The sequence below is a fragment of the Ranitomeya variabilis genome, chromosome 7, assembly GCF_051348905.1.
Source record: "Ranitomeya variabilis isolate aRanVar5 chromosome 7, aRanVar5.hap1, whole genome shotgun sequence".
NCBI classification, from domain to species: domain Eukaryota; kingdom Metazoa; phylum Chordata; class Amphibia; order Anura; family Dendrobatidae; genus Ranitomeya; species Ranitomeya variabilis.
In genome coordinates, this window is record NC_135238.1 from 22,250,994 (window position 1) to 22,269,408 (window position 18,415).

The 18,415-nt window shown below is 47.1% G+C and overlaps 1 protein-coding gene across 1 annotated transcript in view; it reads right to left on the reverse strand.

The window, feature by feature from the left end:
• PKD1 (polycystin 1, transient receptor potential channel interacting) overlaps positions 1 to 18,415 on the reverse strand; it is a 104,552-nt gene that overhangs the window by 12,196 nt on the left and 73,941 nt on the right. The window contains exons 21-36 of the mRNA XM_077274462.1: positions 18,225 to 18,369; positions 16,968 to 17,570; positions 16,124 to 16,280; positions 15,765 to 16,017; positions 14,725 to 14,920; positions 11,007 to 11,177; positions 9,831 to 9,974; positions 9,537 to 9,747; positions 8,069 to 8,195; positions 7,874 to 7,987; positions 7,722 to 7,771; positions 7,289 to 7,494; positions 6,840 to 6,915; positions 6,236 to 6,354; positions 5,783 to 5,991; positions 5,494 to 5,688 (exon numbers count right to left, since the gene is read on the reverse strand). Coding sequence (XP_077130577.1) covers positions 5,494 to 5,688; positions 5,783 to 5,991; positions 6,236 to 6,354; positions 6,840 to 6,915; positions 7,289 to 7,494; positions 7,722 to 7,771; positions 7,874 to 7,987; positions 8,069 to 8,195; positions 9,537 to 9,747; positions 9,831 to 9,974; positions 11,007 to 11,177; positions 14,725 to 14,920; positions 15,765 to 16,017; positions 16,124 to 16,280; positions 16,968 to 17,570; positions 18,225 to 18,369 — 2,976 coding nt within the window. The remainder of the gene's footprint in view (positions 1 to 5,493; positions 5,689 to 5,782; positions 5,992 to 6,235; positions 6,355 to 6,839; positions 6,916 to 7,288; positions 7,495 to 7,721; positions 7,772 to 7,873; positions 7,988 to 8,068; positions 8,196 to 9,536; positions 9,748 to 9,830; positions 9,975 to 11,006; positions 11,178 to 14,724; positions 14,921 to 15,764; positions 16,018 to 16,123; positions 16,281 to 16,967; positions 17,571 to 18,224; positions 18,370 to 18,415) is intronic.

Consider the following 18,415-nt stretch of genomic DNA (forward strand, 5'->3'; position numbering starts at 1 on the left):
GATTAACCAGCCCATGCGACTGAGAGTATCGGTTGTGATTGAGACGCTGAGCTCGCAGTCCTTGAAGGTGGGAGCCTTGATGAGTAGATCGTCCAGGTATGGAACGACTACTATGCCTCTGGAGTGCAGGACGTCCATGGTGGCTGCCATGACCTTGGTGAACACTCTGGGAGCCGTGGCGAGTCCGAAAGGGAGAGCCACGAATTGGTAGTGGTCCTGGCCTATTGCGAACCTGAGAAACCTCTGATGGGCCGGTGCAATGGGTATATGCAGGTATGCGTCTTGTATGTCTATGGAGGCGAGATATTCTCCCTTCTCCATGGACGCAATGATGGACCGAAGGGACTCCATGCGGAAATGACGGACCCGTACATATTTGTTGAGCTGTTTTAGGTCTAGTATGGGCCGTACGCTGCCTCCTTTCTTGGGAACTACGAACAGATTGGAGTAGAACCCTCGGAAGCGGTCGGTCGTGGGTACCGGTGCTATGACTCCTGCTTGAAAAAGCGAGGAGACCGCTTGGTGGTAGGCACGAGCCTTGGCTGGAGGTTTTGGGGGGACAGAGAGGAAGAATCGGTCCGGTGGGTTGAAGGTGAAGTCTATTTTGTATCCGGAAGACACTAGTTCCATGACCCACGTGTCTTCTGTAATAGGCAGCCAGACTTGATGTCATGATGAGGAGAAAGTCTGAGATTTTCCTCCTCTGGGCTTAGGCTGGCCTGCTTTTGACTGCCAGGTCTTGTCCGACCTTTGCGTCAATCGTGAGTTGTCCCTGCGTGGGGAACGGTTACGATTTTGTGCTGGACGCGAGACGGACCAGCCGGAGGAATTCCGAAAGGATCGGAATCGAGTTTGGTTTCAGTTGGGGAAGAGAAGTACTCTTACCCCCGGTGGCATTGGATATCATAGTGTCCAACTGTTCACCGAAAAGTCTCCCACTGAGGTAGGGGAAGTGCGTGAGGGACTTCTTTGAGGCTGCGTCCGCTTTCCATTCCCGCAGCCAGAGGATACGCCGAATCGTGATGGCGTTTGATGCTATCCCCGCTACTCCCCTTGCTGAATCCAGAGCTGCATGGAGCATGTAGTCTGCTACAACTGCTATTTGAACTGCTTGGTCCGACAGCTCAGGAGCGGATGCTTGGAGAGCTTGTAAATTCTTTGCCCAGGCCAGAATGGCCTTGGCAGCCCAAACTGAGGCGAACGCGGGAGCCAGGGATGCCCCTGCTGCCTCGAAAATTGAACGAGCCATGCTTTCTACCTGCCGGTCTGCTGCGTCCCTGAGGGTTGAGCTATCTGGCAGTGAGAGGAGGGTCTGTGCTGCTAGCCTAGAGACTGGGGGGTCCACTTCAGGTGGATCTGTCCATTCCTTGGTGTCCTTCTGTGGGAAGGGGTACCTCGCCTCCAGATATTTGCGACTAGCGAATTTTTTCTCAGGCTGTGAGAGCTGCTTTTTAAGGATCGCCTTAAACTCTGGGTGGTTAGAGAAAACCTTAGGCGGCTTCAGAGGTCCTTCAAAGGAAATCTTATGTTCTGGGGCCTCTGGTGGCGGATCAGAAATGTCCAGCACCCGATGGATTGATGAAATTATGTCCTCAACTAGCGCTGTATTGCTAGGAGGGATTGGGATCAGGGACCCCTCCGTTTCTCTGTCTGAGTCAGAGTCGCAGATGCCTTCCGAATCCTGTGTATCACTGAGGCGTCCCCTGCTGAGTGGGCTGGGGAGGAGGCCTTCTCTGGTCGGGGATTGCGGAGATCTGCATTGTCTGTCCCTGGAATGGGACGGTCTAGATGACCTGGAGCTACGGTGTCTCTCCCTAGAGGGGGATGACCGTGTGCTATGAGATGACGCAGATGGACTTGATCTATGGGTCCGCTTGCGTCCTGACCTAGACGTGGATGTGCCAGGGTCATCTTGTTCCTGAGTCAAGCTCTCCCTTTGCTGGGTAACGGTCATAGCCGGGGCATGACCCTGCAGAGCCTGAAGCAATGTGGAGGTTAGGTTATCTATAGACTGCGTCATAGATTGCGATATCTGAGTAGCCCATTCCGGTGTGGCATTAGACACCGAGGCATTGGCAGGGGCTTCTTGGGGCTCTGACACATTAGTTTGTATACAGTTCTGACAATGCGGGTACGTGCTACTACTGGGGAGAGCAGTCCCGCAGGCTGTGCAGAATGCATAATAGCAGTTCTGCCTGGTTCTCTTGGACCTTGAGCCCGGCATAGTGCACAGAGTGCAGAAGTGCTTCCAGCAGAGGACCTTACAGGGGTAGAGAAACCTATAGGGGAGCCTTATAGGTAATATGGATTCACAGCTGAGTAAAAAACCCAGCTGTGATCTTACCCCACCAGTGTGCCCCTAGGTCCAGCGCCGAAGATCCACAGTCCTGTGCCCCCCGGAGACTGGCTGCTTGGTCCTGGTCCTGCAGACCGGGAGATGCAGGGTTAATCTGCAGCCGAAAATGGCTGCTGAGACAGAGAGGAAAGGAGGAGAAGGGGGCGGAGAGCTGGAAAAAGGCGGCAAGGCTGTGTAAAAACGCGCCCTTTCTGTCTCGATCCACCCCCTTTATGACACTGTAGAGTGTCATATTTGTCATCCGGGGGGCGGGCCGGGGGGCGGAGAGGAGGCGGCAGCTTCAGCTAGGCCGAAGCCGGGGCCTAAATTAGATGCCTGAGGCCCAGAAGGGCTCCAGGCCGGCGCGAAAGTCCGCAAGGGGGTCAGATCTGAACCGGACCCCTCCGGATTTAAAGGCAGGATGGCGGTGGGGCTATAAGCGGAAGGGGGAGCCCGGTAGGGGTCTCCCTGAGGCAGTATAGAGCTGGTGCTGCCGCAGAGACAGGGGCGCAGGGAGCCCTGTGTCTGTATGTGCCATGCCTGCCTGCACTCCCCCCGGCCCCAACAGGAGCCCGCAGCTGGGCTGGGGTCCCTGGATGCAGGCGCAGTGTGCTGGCCCATTGCTGGGAGCTGTAGAATGCTGCCTGTACAGGCCCTACCTGAGGTGTCTCAACCTAATACCCCCAGAGGGGGATAGGGAGGGTGCTGTTGTCACCTTCAGGGGCCTTTATCCTCGCCTCGACCTCAACCCTGAAACCAAAAGGAATTGGGGAAGGAGGGGGGGTCTCGACTTCGAACCAGCACCCGAGGGACTGGGGAAGGAGCAACATGGGGAATAGCCATCTCTACTTCAACTGGGCACCCCATAATAGGGGGCCAAGGAAGGAGCCATGCCGGGAGTCTCACAGGAGACCCTCTTTTCTTCATCTGTAATCCCGTCGGAAAAAACGGAGTAGAAATCTTTTAGGTGTGCCTCCTATGCGACACTAAGCAAAAACTGGAGAAGGCTGATGCCGTCCAGGGGTGTATACTGCACAGGAGGAGCCACAGTTAATCTTTTTCAGATTATGCATAGTGTCGCCTCCTAGTGGACAGCAGCATAACACCCATGGTCCATGGTCCTGTGTCCCCCAATGAGGCGAAAACGAGAGGCCATCATTACTTTATGAAATTAAGGTCAGTCAGTCCGAAAAATTGGGAAAACTTTGAAAGTGTCCCCAAGTGCAGTGGCAAAAACCATCAGGCGCTACAAAGAAACTAGCTCACATGAAGACCGCCCCAGGAAAGGAAGACCAAGAGTCACCTCTGCTTCTGAGGATAAGTTTATCCGAGTCACCAGCCTCAGAAATCGCAGGATAACAGCAGCTCAGATTAGAGACCAGGTCAATGCCACACAGAGTTCTAGCAGCAGACACATCTCTACAACAACTGTTAAGAGGAGACTTTGTGCAGCAGGCCTTCATGGTAAAATAGCTGCTAGGAAACCACTGCTAAGGATGGGCAACAAGCAGAAGAGACTTGTTTGGGCTAAAGAACACAAGGAATGGACATTAGACCAGTGGAAATCTGTGCTTTGGTCTGATGACTCCAAATTTGAGATCTTTGGTTCCAACCACCGTTGTCATGATTCTCAATGGCGAGAGAACATAGCCCAGCATATATGAGAACTAGCTCTTGGAAGATGGAAACTATACTGACCATGAACTAAACCTGCCGCACAACTAGAAGTGGCCGGGTAGCATGCCTACGTTTTTTTATCCCTAGATGCCCAGCGCCAGCCGGAGAACTACCTAATCCTAGCAGAGGAAAAGACAGTCCTGGCTCACCTCTAGAGAAATTTTCCCAAAAGGCAGACAGAGGCCCCCACATATATTGGCGGTGATTTAAGATGAAATGACAAACGTAGTATGAAAATAGGTTTAGCAAAATCGAGGTCCGCTTACTAGATAGCATGAAGACAGAAAGGGCACTTTCATGGTCAGCAGAAAACCCTATCAAAACACCATCCAGAAATTACTTTAAGACTCTAGCATTAACTCATAACACCAGAGTGGCAATTTCCGCTCACAAGAGCTTTCCAGACACAGTAACGAAACAGCAGCTGTGAACAGGAACAAAATGCAAAAACACACAAGGACAAAAGTCCAACTTAGCTGGGAGTTGTCTAGTAGCAGGAACATGCACAGAAAGGCTACTGATTACATTGTTGACCGGCATGAAACTGACAGAGGAGCAAGGTTATATAGCGACTCCCACATCCTGATAGGAGCAGGTGAACAGAGGGGATGATGCACACAAGTTAAATTCCACAAGTGGCCACCGGGGGAGCCCAGAATCCAATTTCACAACACACCGTGTCTTTGTGCGACGCACAAAAGGTGAACAGATGGACTCTATATGCCTGGTTCCCACCGTGAAGCATGGAGGAGGAGGTGTGATGGTGTGGGGGTGCTTTACTGGTGACACTGTTGGGGATTTATTCAAAATTGAAGGCATACTGAACCAGCATGGCTACCACAGCATCTTGCAGCGGCATGCTATTCCATCCGGTTTGCGTTTAGTTGGACCATCATTTATTTTTCAACAGGACAATGACCCCAAACACACCTCCAGGCTGTGTAAGGGCTATTTGACCAAGAGGGAGAGTGATGGGGTGCTACGCCAGATGACCTGGCCTCCACAGTCACCAGACCTGAACCCAATCGAGATGGTTTGGGGTGAGCTGGACCGCAGAGTGAAGGCAAAAGGGCCAACAAGTGCTAAGCATCTCTGGGAACTCCTTCAAGACTGTTGGAAGACCATTCCCGGTGACTACCTCTTGAAGCTCATCAAGAAAATGCCAAGAGTGTGCAAAGCAGTCATCAAAGCAAAAGGTAGCTACTTTGAAGAACATAAGACATAATTTCAGTTGTTTTACACTTTTTTGTTAAGTATATAATTCCACATGTGTTAATTCATAGTTTTGATGCCTTCAGTGTGAATGTACAATTTTCATAGTCATGAAAATACAGAAAAATCTTTAAAAGGAATGTGTGTCCAAACTTTTGGTCTGTACTGTATATATACTGTACATATACACAAGCACAGCGCACTGACAGCCAGCAGTGGTATTCATTATTTTTTGGAGGTAATGGTACAGTTATGAATGGAGCGTTTACCTTGAGCATTCTATGTAGCAGTTTCACCTTCCGTGCTTCTTCTCTGGCCTGGAACAAGGCAAACCCCTGAGGTGGTCGTACCTTGGTGATACGCTCAGAAACTTGCTCCACAAGGGGGCACTCTACAAGAGTGTCCTCTTCTTCTGGGTACAGACGCTTCACCACCAGAGCAAAATATAAGGCCTCCATGAGAACCTGGGTTGTAATAAAAAAAAAAAAAATTGTGAAGGATGAAATTACTGGAAAAAAGAAATCAGTCGATCAGTAAATTGGGAGAGTCAATAATTACTTTTAAGGGTTCCAAGACAAAGAATGAGCAGAGGAAGCCGAATATTCCAGAGATTAGCCACATAAGACCCACGCTGGAGGTGAAGCCCACCCCTACCCACACCGACACAGCAAAACAGGTGAGGAGGAAAAAGCAGCTGAGCACATGAGCCACACGGGTGCACCAAGATGGCAGCATCGGCCTGCGTCTCTGAAAAGCATCTGTGATGACTGTCGGGAGAGAAAGGGGGAAGGCGAGACTATTAACATCAAGTCATATTTGTTTATCATTATAGCAGCCAGAGCCCCGGATCCCCTGCACAGAGGGTAACATTATACCTGCATGCGGCCACCACTAGAGGGAGCTAAATGTATACAGCCCCTATATACACTACCATACCAGCTATATACACTACCAATACACATATGTCCTATTATAATAATGTGACTATGTAGAATGAAGTCCGATTTTTACCTGTCCGGTTGGACTTGACTGATTTGGTCACATCCCTGACAGATCCAGATAAAGTCTGTCCTTTGTCATTCAATTTCTCCAACATTATGGTTTCTGTCTTATCGCCAAACGGGTTCGATCTGTGGAAGCGATGTAAAACCGTCACACTTTACGTGTTATTTTCCCCAGTGGAATGGCTCTGTGCCCACACACAGAATGAAGCAGCTCTCTCTACATCGGGCAGAGCAGGAAATCCCAGCAGATCAGAGGAGGAGTTACACGCAGCCAATCAGATACCTCTACACAAGTCAAACAGCCAGCAATTACTTATCCAATCAGAAGAGCTTTGTATTGATTTACAAAGGGGAGGAGCATAAAAAGGGGGAGTCCAGGAGTACAGCCGTTTCCCATCCAATCAGCTGTTAGCGCACCTTATGGCCACACAGACCTGTAACACCGCAGCTCCATACACCACGTAGTGGTCAAACTTGGGTACTGCAGCTCAGCTCCCAAAGAGGTAGATGGGAGCTGAGAAAGGTAATTAGCCAAAAAATAACATCTCGGCCAGCAAATCTATCTCAACGCACGATTTCTGATCGGGAGAGATCTTCAAACATCTACTTACAAGTCCGACAGAAGATCGGTATCGGTCCGGGACATCCTTCTAAGATCTTGTGGAAGGGACATGCTGCTGACTCCATCTTTGAGGAAAAGATCAGATACGTGACTTAATTTGCATAATTACATAAAGTATGACTTGCAAATTACAGGACACTTATAAGTCGCACTCTTTTTTTTGTTTGGACACACCCCTAAAACTATCAGGACCGCCTATTTTATGTAAATGTATATAAGCCCCGCCCCAATAGCCGTTCAGTCCCCTAAAAAAAGGACTATTGTTAGATATGCGTTAGTTGTCCCAGTCTAGTCATGTTACCGACACGGCTCACCTAGGGAGGAGAACGTGGTGGGAATCAGCAGCTCAGGAAATCACAAGACCTCCACTAATATCTGAACTGCTGAAGCCCCTAAACCCTAAAATGTCTACACGCTGTACCCCAGGCCCCCATTTACCTGATGCTACTATCTGTAGGGGTAAGGACTGTGGTAGTCCTAGCACCACGCTATCGTCCTCGCTGGGGTGGCAGCTGGCATCTAACCCAATGTTACAGCTGGTTCGGTGTCGCTCCAACTTTTGGATGGTGTTGCCCATGATGGAAGGATCGCTGAGGAGGTCGGGCCAGCTGAGCACACCCTCATTAGTATTCCACTGGATGAAGCTGTGCGGAGGAAGGAAGATATCTACGTCACCAGAGCAGAAATCTACTCAAATTACCCCAAAATGGTTTGCGTCGGCTGTTCTATACAGCTGACACCAAACCTGTAAGTGCCGCAGTCGGAGCGAGCTCCCAGTACAATAGTATAACCCCCTAAGAAGCTGCTGTCAATAGCAACCTCAGCATCTAAGCGGTTCCATTGAATACATATATATGGGTCCACCACTCACCTTTTTGTGTCCTCCACAGGAATCTCGGCTTTGGTTTGGTTGGAGAAAGCCTGTGGGATGTAATGTGAGGGGAAGGTCACACAAGGCAAGGTCTGAGGACAAATTAATCCACACACGGCGAGGATACAAGAGGGCAGCCATTACTTCCTCACCTCGCCATGGCTCCCTGTGTACGCCATGAAGGAGCTCTCCATCACCGTGTCCAAGTAATTATCAATTTCTAGAGAGTGTTGCTCAAAGTATGTGAGGGACGGCCGGACACAGGTCTGGGGGGAGAAAAAACACAACGTAAAAACACTCAAAAAACACAGGATGATGTGATGTCTGCCAACCGGCATGAGCCTCACCTTACTGCGGGCTCGTCTGAACAGGTAGAGAATGATGAGGTAGATGGGGTACACCAGCACGCTGGTCACCAGGCCCACCGCCACCGAGTCCACGCTGAGGGGAACAGACTCCGACACCGCCCTATCCCTGAGAAACCAGAAACATTTATAGTGAGTGCAGCTCTGGGGTATAATACAGGATGTAACTCAGGATCAGTAATGTTATGTATGTACACAGTGACTGCACCTGCAGAATAGTGAGTGCAGCTCTGGGGTATAATACAGGAGGTAACTCAGGATCAGTAATGTAATGTATGTACACAGTGACTGCACCTGCAGAATAGTGAGTGCAGCTCTGGGGTATAATACAGGAGGTAACTCAGGATCAGTAATGTAATGTATGTACACAGTGACTGCACCAGCAGAATAGTGAGTGCAGCTCTGGGGTATAATACAGGATGTAACTCAGGATCAGTAATGTAATGTATGTATACAGTGACTGCACCAGCAGAATAGTGAGTGCAGCTCTGGGGTATAATACAGGATGTAACTCAGGATCAGTAATGTAATGTATGTACACAGTGACTGCACCAGCAGAATAGTGAGTGCAGCTCTGGGGTATAATACAAGATGTAACTCAGGATCAGTAATGTAATGTATGTATACAGTGACTGCACCAGCAGAATAGTGAGTGCAGCTCTGGGGTATAATACAGGATGTAACTCATTATCAGTAATGTAATGTATGTACACAGTGACTGCACCAGCAGAATAGTGAGTGCAGCTCTGAGGTATAATACAGGATGTAACTCAGGATCAGTAATGTATGTGCACAGTGACTGCACCAGCAGAATAGTGAGTGCAGCTCTGGGGTATAATACATGATGTAACTCAGGATCAGTAATGTAATGTATGTACACAGTGACTGCACCAGCAGAATAGTGAGTGCAGCTCTGGGGTATAATACAGGAGGTAACTCAGGATCAGTAATGTAATGTATGTACACAGTGACTGCACCAGCAGAATAGTGAGTGCAGCTCTGGGGTATAATACAAGATGTAACTCAGGATCAGTAATGTAATGTATGTATACAGTGACTGCACCAGCAGAATAGTGAGTGCAGCTCTGGGGTATAATACAGGATGTAACTCATTATCAGTAATGTAATGTATGTACACAGTGACTGCACCAGCAGAATAGTGAGTGCAGCTCTGGAGTATAATGTAGGATGTAACTCAGGATCAGTAATGTATGTGCACAGTGACTGCACCAGCAGAATAGTGAGTGCAGCTCTGGGGTATAATACATGATGTAACTCAGGATCAGTAATGTAATGTATGTACACAGTGACTGCACCAGCAGAATAGTGAGTGCAGCTCTGGGGTATAATACAGGATGTAACTCAGGATCAGTAATGTAATGTATGTACACAGTGACTGCACCAGCAGAATAGTGAGTGCAGCTCTGGAGTATAATACAGGATTACTTACCCATGATTCTTATCTCCCACCACACCGTACCACACAGCGTTCGCACACAGGAACAGGAATATGAGAAGAGCGCAGCAGGTGGCTCTCTGGACGCGGGTGAAGCGGCTGCGGGGAGGTCGGTCCCACATTGACAGCCAAACATGCTTTTCAGTGATTCCTCGCTGGAGTTCAGCCATAAAGATGCGGGAGAATCTCTTCAGTTCTGTCTCACCTGAATCATGAAGGAAACAGCTTCCCATTGAGCTTCTTGGCTAAAATCATACACAATTTGTAAAAGTTCTGAAAAACACTCACTGGCCGCGAAGATTTCCTTCTCCACCCGCCGGCCGCTCTCCTCCTGTCCCACGGACAACCAGTCATTGATCAGGAAGAAGTGATTCTTACTGCGCTGCAGGTCCTTGATGATGACGTGCTGCACGTACCAAGAGGGGCTGAGTCCTGTCCAAACACATTCACGTCACTTCACTATCAGAGAACTGGACTTTTGTATAAAACAGTAAAATAAAAGAGAGGGAGGAGGGAGATGCGGCTGCAGCCTCCATGTGAGACTGAAGAAGGCAGCAGCTGACACCTATACAATCAAGTGGGGCAACCTATCTGCACCCCATTTATTGCACAGTGATTAGAATCATTTAAACATCGCTGTCAGTGATTACTAGCAGCATCTAAATGGCTAAATGGCAGGGATCGGAGCTAGCTCTGGTCGCTACTGTCAGGAGCAGGTGCTGACTGTACAGCACATCTGGCACTTGCTCCTGAGCCTATGATTTATATATACATGGCTGGTTGTTAAGGGTTTAAAGAAGACCCCTAAGTATAGAGGGTGAGCTTGTGCTGCTAATGTATATAACCCGCAAAACATGTCGGTCGGTAAGAAACCGGTTGTGTGATCTATCCAGTAGGAGAAATATCTGAGCAGTGCCAAAGAGGTGCGACTAGGCTGCACAACCCTTCTACTGTGCAAATCATTGCTGGATTTGTCTTTAAATATATATTGTCAGCAAAGTAGCTCTAAATGCGAGGATAGCCCTTTATGTGTAGTTCCCTTTTCTGCCAGAAGATGGCAGTGTACAATCATATTAACTAGCAGCCAATCAACTAAAGCCTCATTTACATAAAACAATTATTGTCCAGACACAAATGGTTATGGGCGTCTCTAACGATAATAACCTAATCTAAGTCAGAAAAGCGAAGACAAGAAATGGATTGTTGGTGAATATTTGAAGAGCCGTATACAGGTGGAAATCTCTGTATACAGTCTGAGGGAAGGAGGCCATGACTGCTGTACACTGGGATCATATAAATGGAGGGTATGTGTGATCTTAGGGCACTGGTGACAGCGAGCGCTGCTCTGGAGGACTTAATGCGACCACATACATTCCGTACCATGAGAGCCCAGGTAACATTTCAGGGGACAGAAGAGACCCCCAAATTGTTCTGGCTCTAGCCCGGTGTCCATCGTCCCGTTACCTTTATTATCGTGCCACAGACGGACTTTCCACACATTTCCCAAACTCTTCTCTGTTGCGATCTGGAAGACGTCCACGCTGTTCCTGTGGAAGGTGTTCTCTCCGTCCAGATGGCGGTGGCCACTTTTACTGTCCACTCCGTACAGACTGATGCCAACGTGAGCGGTGGTGCCTGAGCGGGGGGACGGCGAGGACTGGCATTGTAGATTACAGACGAATGTATATACACAGAGGTAGACGCACACATGTATATACACAGAGGTAGACGCACAGACGTATATACACAGAGGTAGACGCACACATGTATATACACAGAGGTAGACGCACACATGTATATACAGAGGTAGACGCACACATGTATATACACAGAGGTAGACGCACACATGTATATACAGAGGTAGACGCACACACGTATATACACAGAGGTAGACGCACACATGTATATACAGAGGTAGACGCACACATGTATATACACAGAGGTAGACGCACACACGTATATACACAGAGGTAGACGCACACATGTATATACAGAGGTAGACGCACACATGTATATACACAGAGGTAGACGCACACACGTATATACACAGAGGTAGACGCACACATGTATATACACAGAGGTAGACGCACACATGTATATACAGAGGAAGACGCACACATGTATATACACAGAGGTAGACGCACACATGTATATACACAGAGGTAGACGCACACATGTATATACAGAGGAAGACGCACACATGTATATACAGAGGAAGACGCACACATGTATATATACAGAAGTAGACGCACACACGTACACTCACTGGCCACTTTATTAGGTACACCTGTCCAACTTCTTGTTAACACTTAATTTCTAATCAGCCAATCACATGGCGGCAACTCAGTGCATTTAGGCATGTAGACATGGTCAAGACAATCTCCTGCAGTTCAAACCGAGCATCAGTATGGGGAAGAAAGGTGATTTGAGTGCCTTTGAACGTGGCATGGTTGTTGGTGCCAGAACGGCTGGTCTGAGTATTTCAGAAACTGCTGATCTACTGGGATTTTCACGCACAACCATCTCTAGGGTTTACAGAGAATGGTCCGAAAAAGAAAAAAAATCCAGTGAGCGGCAGTTCTGTGGGCGGAAATGCCTTGTTGATGCCAGAGGTCAGAGGAGAATGGGCAGACTGGTTCGAGCTGATAGAAAGGCAACAGTGACTCAAATCGCCACCCGTTACAACCAAGGTAGGCCTAAGAGCATCTCTGAACGCACAGTGCGTCGAACTTTGAGGCAGATGGGCTACAGCAGCAGAAGACCACACCGGGTACCACTCCTTTCAGCTAAGAACAGGAAACTGAGGCTACAATTTGTACAAGCTCATCGAAATTGGACAGTAGAAGATTGGAAAAACGTTGCTTGGTCTGATGAGTCTCGATTTCTGCTGCGACATTCGGATGGTAGGGTCAGAATTTGGCGTAAACAACATGAAAGCATGGATCCATCCTGCCTTGTATGGAGCATCTTTGGGATGTGCAGCCGACAAATCTGCGGCAACTGTGTGATGCCATCATGTCAATATGGACCAAAATCTCTGAGGAATGCTTCCAGCACCTTGTTGAATCTATGCCACGAAGAATTGAGGCAGTTCTGAAGGCAAAAGGGGGTCCAACCCGTTACTAGCATGGTGTACCTAATAAAGTGGCCGGTGAGTGTATATATACAGAGGTAGACGCACACATGTATATACACAGAGGTAGACGCACACATGTATATACACAGAGGTAGACGCACACATGTATATACACAGAGCTAGACGCACACACGTATATACACAGAGGTAGACGCACACATGTATATACACAGAGCTAGACGCACACAGGTATATACACAGAGGTAGACGCAGACACATACATACACAGAGGTAGACGCACACATGTATATATACAGAGGTAGACGCACACATGTATATACACAGAGGTAGACGCACACATGTATATACACAGAGGTAGACGCACACATGTATATACACAGAGGTAGACGCACACATGTATATACACAGAGGTAGACGCACACATGTATATACACAGAGGTAGACGCACACATGTATATACACTGAGGTAGACGCACACACGCACACATGTATATACACAGAGGTAGACGCACACATGTATATACACAGAGGTAGACGCACACATGTATATACACAGAGGTAGACGCACACAGGTATATACACAGAGGTAGACGCACACATGTATATACACAGAGGTAGACGCACACATGTATATACACAGAGGTAGACGCACACACGTATATACACACAGGTAGACGCACACATGTATATACACAGAGGTAGACACACACATGTATATACACAGAGGTAGACGCACACACGTATATACACAGAGGTAGACGCACACATGTATATACACAGAGGTAGACGCACACACGTATATACACACAGGTAGACGCACACATGTATATACACAGAGGTAGACACACACATGTATATACACAGAGGTAGACGCACACACGTATATACACAGAGGTAGACGCACACACGTATATACACAGAGGTAGACGCACACATGTATATATACAGAGGTAGACGCACACATGTATATATACAGAGGTAGACGCACACATGTATATATACAGAGGTAGACGCACACATGTATATACACAGAGGTAGACGCACACATGTATATACACAGAGGTAGACGCACACATGTATATACACAGAGGTAGACGCACACATGTATATACACAGAGGTAGACGCACACATGTATATACACACAGGTAGACGCACACACGTATATACACACAGGTAGACGCACACACGTATAAACACAGAGGTAGACGCCCACATGTATATACACAGAGGTAGACGCACACATGTATATACACAGAGGTAGACGCACACATGTATATATACAGAGGTAGACGCACACATGTATATACACAGAGGTAGACGCACACATGTATATACACAGAGGTAGACGCACACATGTATATACACAGAGGTAGACGCACACATGTATATATACAGAGGTAGAAGCTCACATGTATATACACAGAGGTAGACGCACACATGTATACACAGAGGTAGACGCGCACATGTATATACACAGAGGTAGACGCGCACATGTATATACACAGAGGTAGACGCGCACATGTATATACACAGAGGTAGACGCACACATGTATATACACAGAGGTAGACGCACACATGTATATACACAGAGGTAGACGCACACATGTATATACACAGAGGTAGACGCAGACATGTATATACACAGAGGTAGACGCAGACATGTATATACACAGAAGTAGACGCACACATGTATATACACAGAGGTAGACGCACACATGTATATACACAGAAGTAGACGCACACATGTATATACACAGAGGTAGACGCACACATGTATATACACAGAGGTAGACGCACACATGTATATACACTGACGTACGCAATAAACGCTACGCGGCACGTCTTCTGGGGATGGGTACACAAATAGGATTCCACTCCACAGTAATGAGAAAATAGATTCGGTACTCCAAGATAGATGCAAGGAAAACATGAATACTTTAGTTGGAAACATTTTTACTTTATATATTTTTTTACACACGTATTCACGTTTTCCTTGCATCCATCTTGGAGTGCCGAATCTATTTTTTCGTATACACAGACACATATACACAATGACACAGACGCACTCATATAGACGCACTCACCAGACCCTCGGCCCCATCCTGTCTTCACCAGAACCTCATATTTAAAAAATCCAGCTTTTCCGCAGAATGGAATAACCCCGGCTTTACTGACATCCAGCAAGTCCAGTTTGTGGACAATAATGGTGGCCACAGAGTAGGTGGCGAAGCAGACGGCACACGTGAGCAGCACAATGTAGTTAATCCCGGGAGGAGGAGGCTACAATAAAAGCAATAGTAATGACAGCTACTTCTGTGTTTTACAATAATTATCTATGCAGAGAAAAATTCCACTAATCTGGAATGGCGGGACCCTACCAGACGCCGGAGTAGAGGACTCATGTTCCCTGTTTTACCCTAGCCTGGGAGAAGCTGAATGGAATAGTGGGTCATGCATCCACCCTGCCGCTCCATTCAAAGTCTATGGTACCAATGTAAACAGCTGTCAGTGCGAGTGGATAAGTGATATATAGTGGAGTACTCCTTAAAAAGGTTAATAACATCTTCATATATGAGTATTTTTGGATAGGGCTTGTAAATACCAGAAATTTAGCAATTTACTGCGTATTAAAATTTTCAGCCGTTCTTAAGATATTAACACTTTTCTTTTGTTTACAGCTCGTTGCCTTGGAGACCGACCACCGCTGCTAGACAGCAGAACATGTACAGTGCTTACATGCTCTTTTGTATTGATCTTGTAAGCGCTGTTTTGAAGCTGGACAGGATCTTTAGAGACCGCTGCTATCTCCTAAATCTGGCCAGCTTCAGCGAAGTGCTTACAAGCTAGAAAGCATCAGTGGTCGGTCTCCTAGGCAACAAGCTGTAAACAAATGAAAAGTGTCAATACTTCAAGAATGGCTGTGTTTTGTTTTCTTTTTTTTTAATAAGCAGCAAATTGCAAAATTGCTTGTATTTACGAGTACTTTCCGGTAATACCCATTTTAAGGGGTACTCCACTATATATCAGTGTTTATTGCAAGCACTATCCGACAATGTCCATCTATGAAGATAGGATTAACCCTTTCAGAGATCTAATCACATGGCCATAGTAAGAGGAAACTTACAGGATAGATGAAGTTGACGGAGTGGGGTGGGACGAAGAGACTGGCACCGAAAGCCGTGAGATGTTGGGTCAGACACACAGCCTGGTCCGGTCTGGTGTCCTCCAGGGGTACGACGCCCTCTGTCTTCCACTTCATCTCATTACCATCGAAGTACTGACAAAGGGAGGTGTACAGGCCCACTGTCACGTCCACCGGTGACCACATGTAATGGTTTGTGATGTTCAGGTAGTAGCGCTTGGTCAGGTTTCCATCTCTAAAACAGACAACATTAAAAAATCTACTTCTTATGGTCCTCCATCTAGGACCACCCCACACAGGACAGGACCATTAACCCTGAGGTCGTGTGAATATTCTCTTACGATGGGGCGATGAAGAACGTGTACAGCTTGTGGTCATCTCCTGAGAGCGAGGCCTCGCTGATCTGCTTCATGTCACTGTAGTTGTACTGGTTGGGATGGCCGGACTCATGTAGATACACCGAGATGTATGGCTCAGCTTCACTGTCTTTATATCTCTCTGCAAGAGACAGTAAAAATACAATTACTACATCACATTGACATTTTTTTTATTTTTTATTTGCTTCTTAAGTAAAAACTGATGCAGCTTTCTAAAAGTCTTCATTAAATATTCCCTAACATTTTGCTGCTGTGGAGTCTGTGCAACTCCTTCACATAGCTGGTTGTGCTGCTGAATTTGACATAGATCAGGAAGAACACTGTTCCTGGCTCTTCCTTCTTTTCTCAGCATTAGGCCGAATTCAGAAATCCATGAAACATGGTGCAAATATGTGCCTTTAAGTCTGGACTGGCCGAAGGTCTCCAGATCTGAATGCAATAGCCTCATAAATAACTATAAGGCTGTTGAATTTGGGTCAAAGACCAGAGGCCAGGGATCGTAATCCTATTCCGACCAAGAAACATGGATGTGTCAAACCTACCTTAAAAATAGCAGCAGCAAAGGAAGGAGGTTGCGCACATCAAATCAGAGTGTGCAGAGGGGGGAAAGCATCCAATGTTTCATGGAGGGCAGATTACACAGGCTGTAGATAGGGAGGAAAGCATGCACAATACAGACCTAAAAGGGGACAGAGTCACGCAGGCAGACAGAATGCTACGATGTATCTCTATGACCTTGTAGGAGATGGATTTGGAGCTCTGTAGCCAAAAAAAACAAAACAACTAAACTCCGTAAAGATTTGCTCACCATCCTGCGCTGTGTAAGTGATCTGTATGTGAAGTCCTGCGTTCTCATTACTGCTTTCCGCCTCGAGGTCAACCTTCACCGAGCGCCGGCTCTCAATGTTGGCCAGGCCAGCAGTGATATTCCCGACGCCAGTGTTATTGGCAACGCTAACCGTGATGGCCTTCTCAGAATCCAAGCTCTCAACCGGGATCTGGCTGCCATTACTAGTCTGGAACTCCATAGAGGCCACCTTGGTGGAGACGGTATAGTTGTTGATGAACCCAAAAGGGTACGGATTGGAGTCCACCTGGAACATGACCTGGATGATGTCTGTGAGGTCGGGGAAGGTGCTGTTAAACCCCTGAGGAATGAAGAACTGGCAGCCCGTCCTGTTACTGTAGCAAAGCAAGTTTAGGGGATCTGAACGTTTGCCCCGGGCCAAGATCTCCCCACCCTGCAGGGTCAGAGGCTCCTCATTGAGAACCCTGGACTTCATCAAAATCCTCATCAGATCTGAAGACAGATTGTAGGCTTCGGAGGCCACGGTCGCGTTGTTCAGGGCTTTGCACAGTTGCCCTCCGCTGTGGACGGAGGACTTGGTGTTCACAAGATGGATGACGTCTCCTGCAATACATAAATGAGAAAGCTCAAAGGTACAAATACAAAGGGGACTTAAAAGTGCTGCAGATTTCCCAACCAAATTTAGGTGGCTGCATTCTTAAAGGGCTTTTCCCATCTCCAGTATCCTATCACAATGTGTCGCAGGTGTAATAATTGTAATATTAGCAAATACCTTCAATTAGAATTGTAGGATAGTGCGGTGAAATTGCAAAAGAAGTGTAATTCCACTGTTGTTTTGCTTTTTTTAGTTAACACGTTTACTATATGGTAGAACTGACCTGACAATATGATTCCCCAGGTTAGTGCGAGTACACAGATACCAAACATGTATAGCTTTTTTTTATTTAAGTGGTGAAAAAGAAAATCAGAAATTTATATGAAAAAAATTGTTTTGCGTTTGTCGCCATTTTCCGAGACCTGTATTATTTAGGGCTTAATTTTTTTCCGCCATAAAAATTGATCCACCCGCAGCTACTAAAGGCACGTGATATCTGACTAAATCATGTGTGAGGAAACATGCGGGCTCAGCGTGTGAGATCACTTCAAAGGCATGGACACGACATATGACAAAAATATACGTCACATGTCCTAAAGCGTTTCAGGGCTATTAACCTAAAAAAAATACAGAGAAAGACCCTTTTACAGAGTATTCCTTACCCATGATGTTCAGTATGTTGTATGCAATGGTGGTCGGCGTCATCATCCCCTGCGTTGTTTCGTTCTGTAAGATGGACATCATGGCTTCCAGCTTGCTGAGTGTTTCCCGCTGACAAGACGCGCACGCCAACTCCTTACTGGCCACCTGAAGGCAAAGGAAGCAGTAATGGATATGTCCAGAATACGCGCCG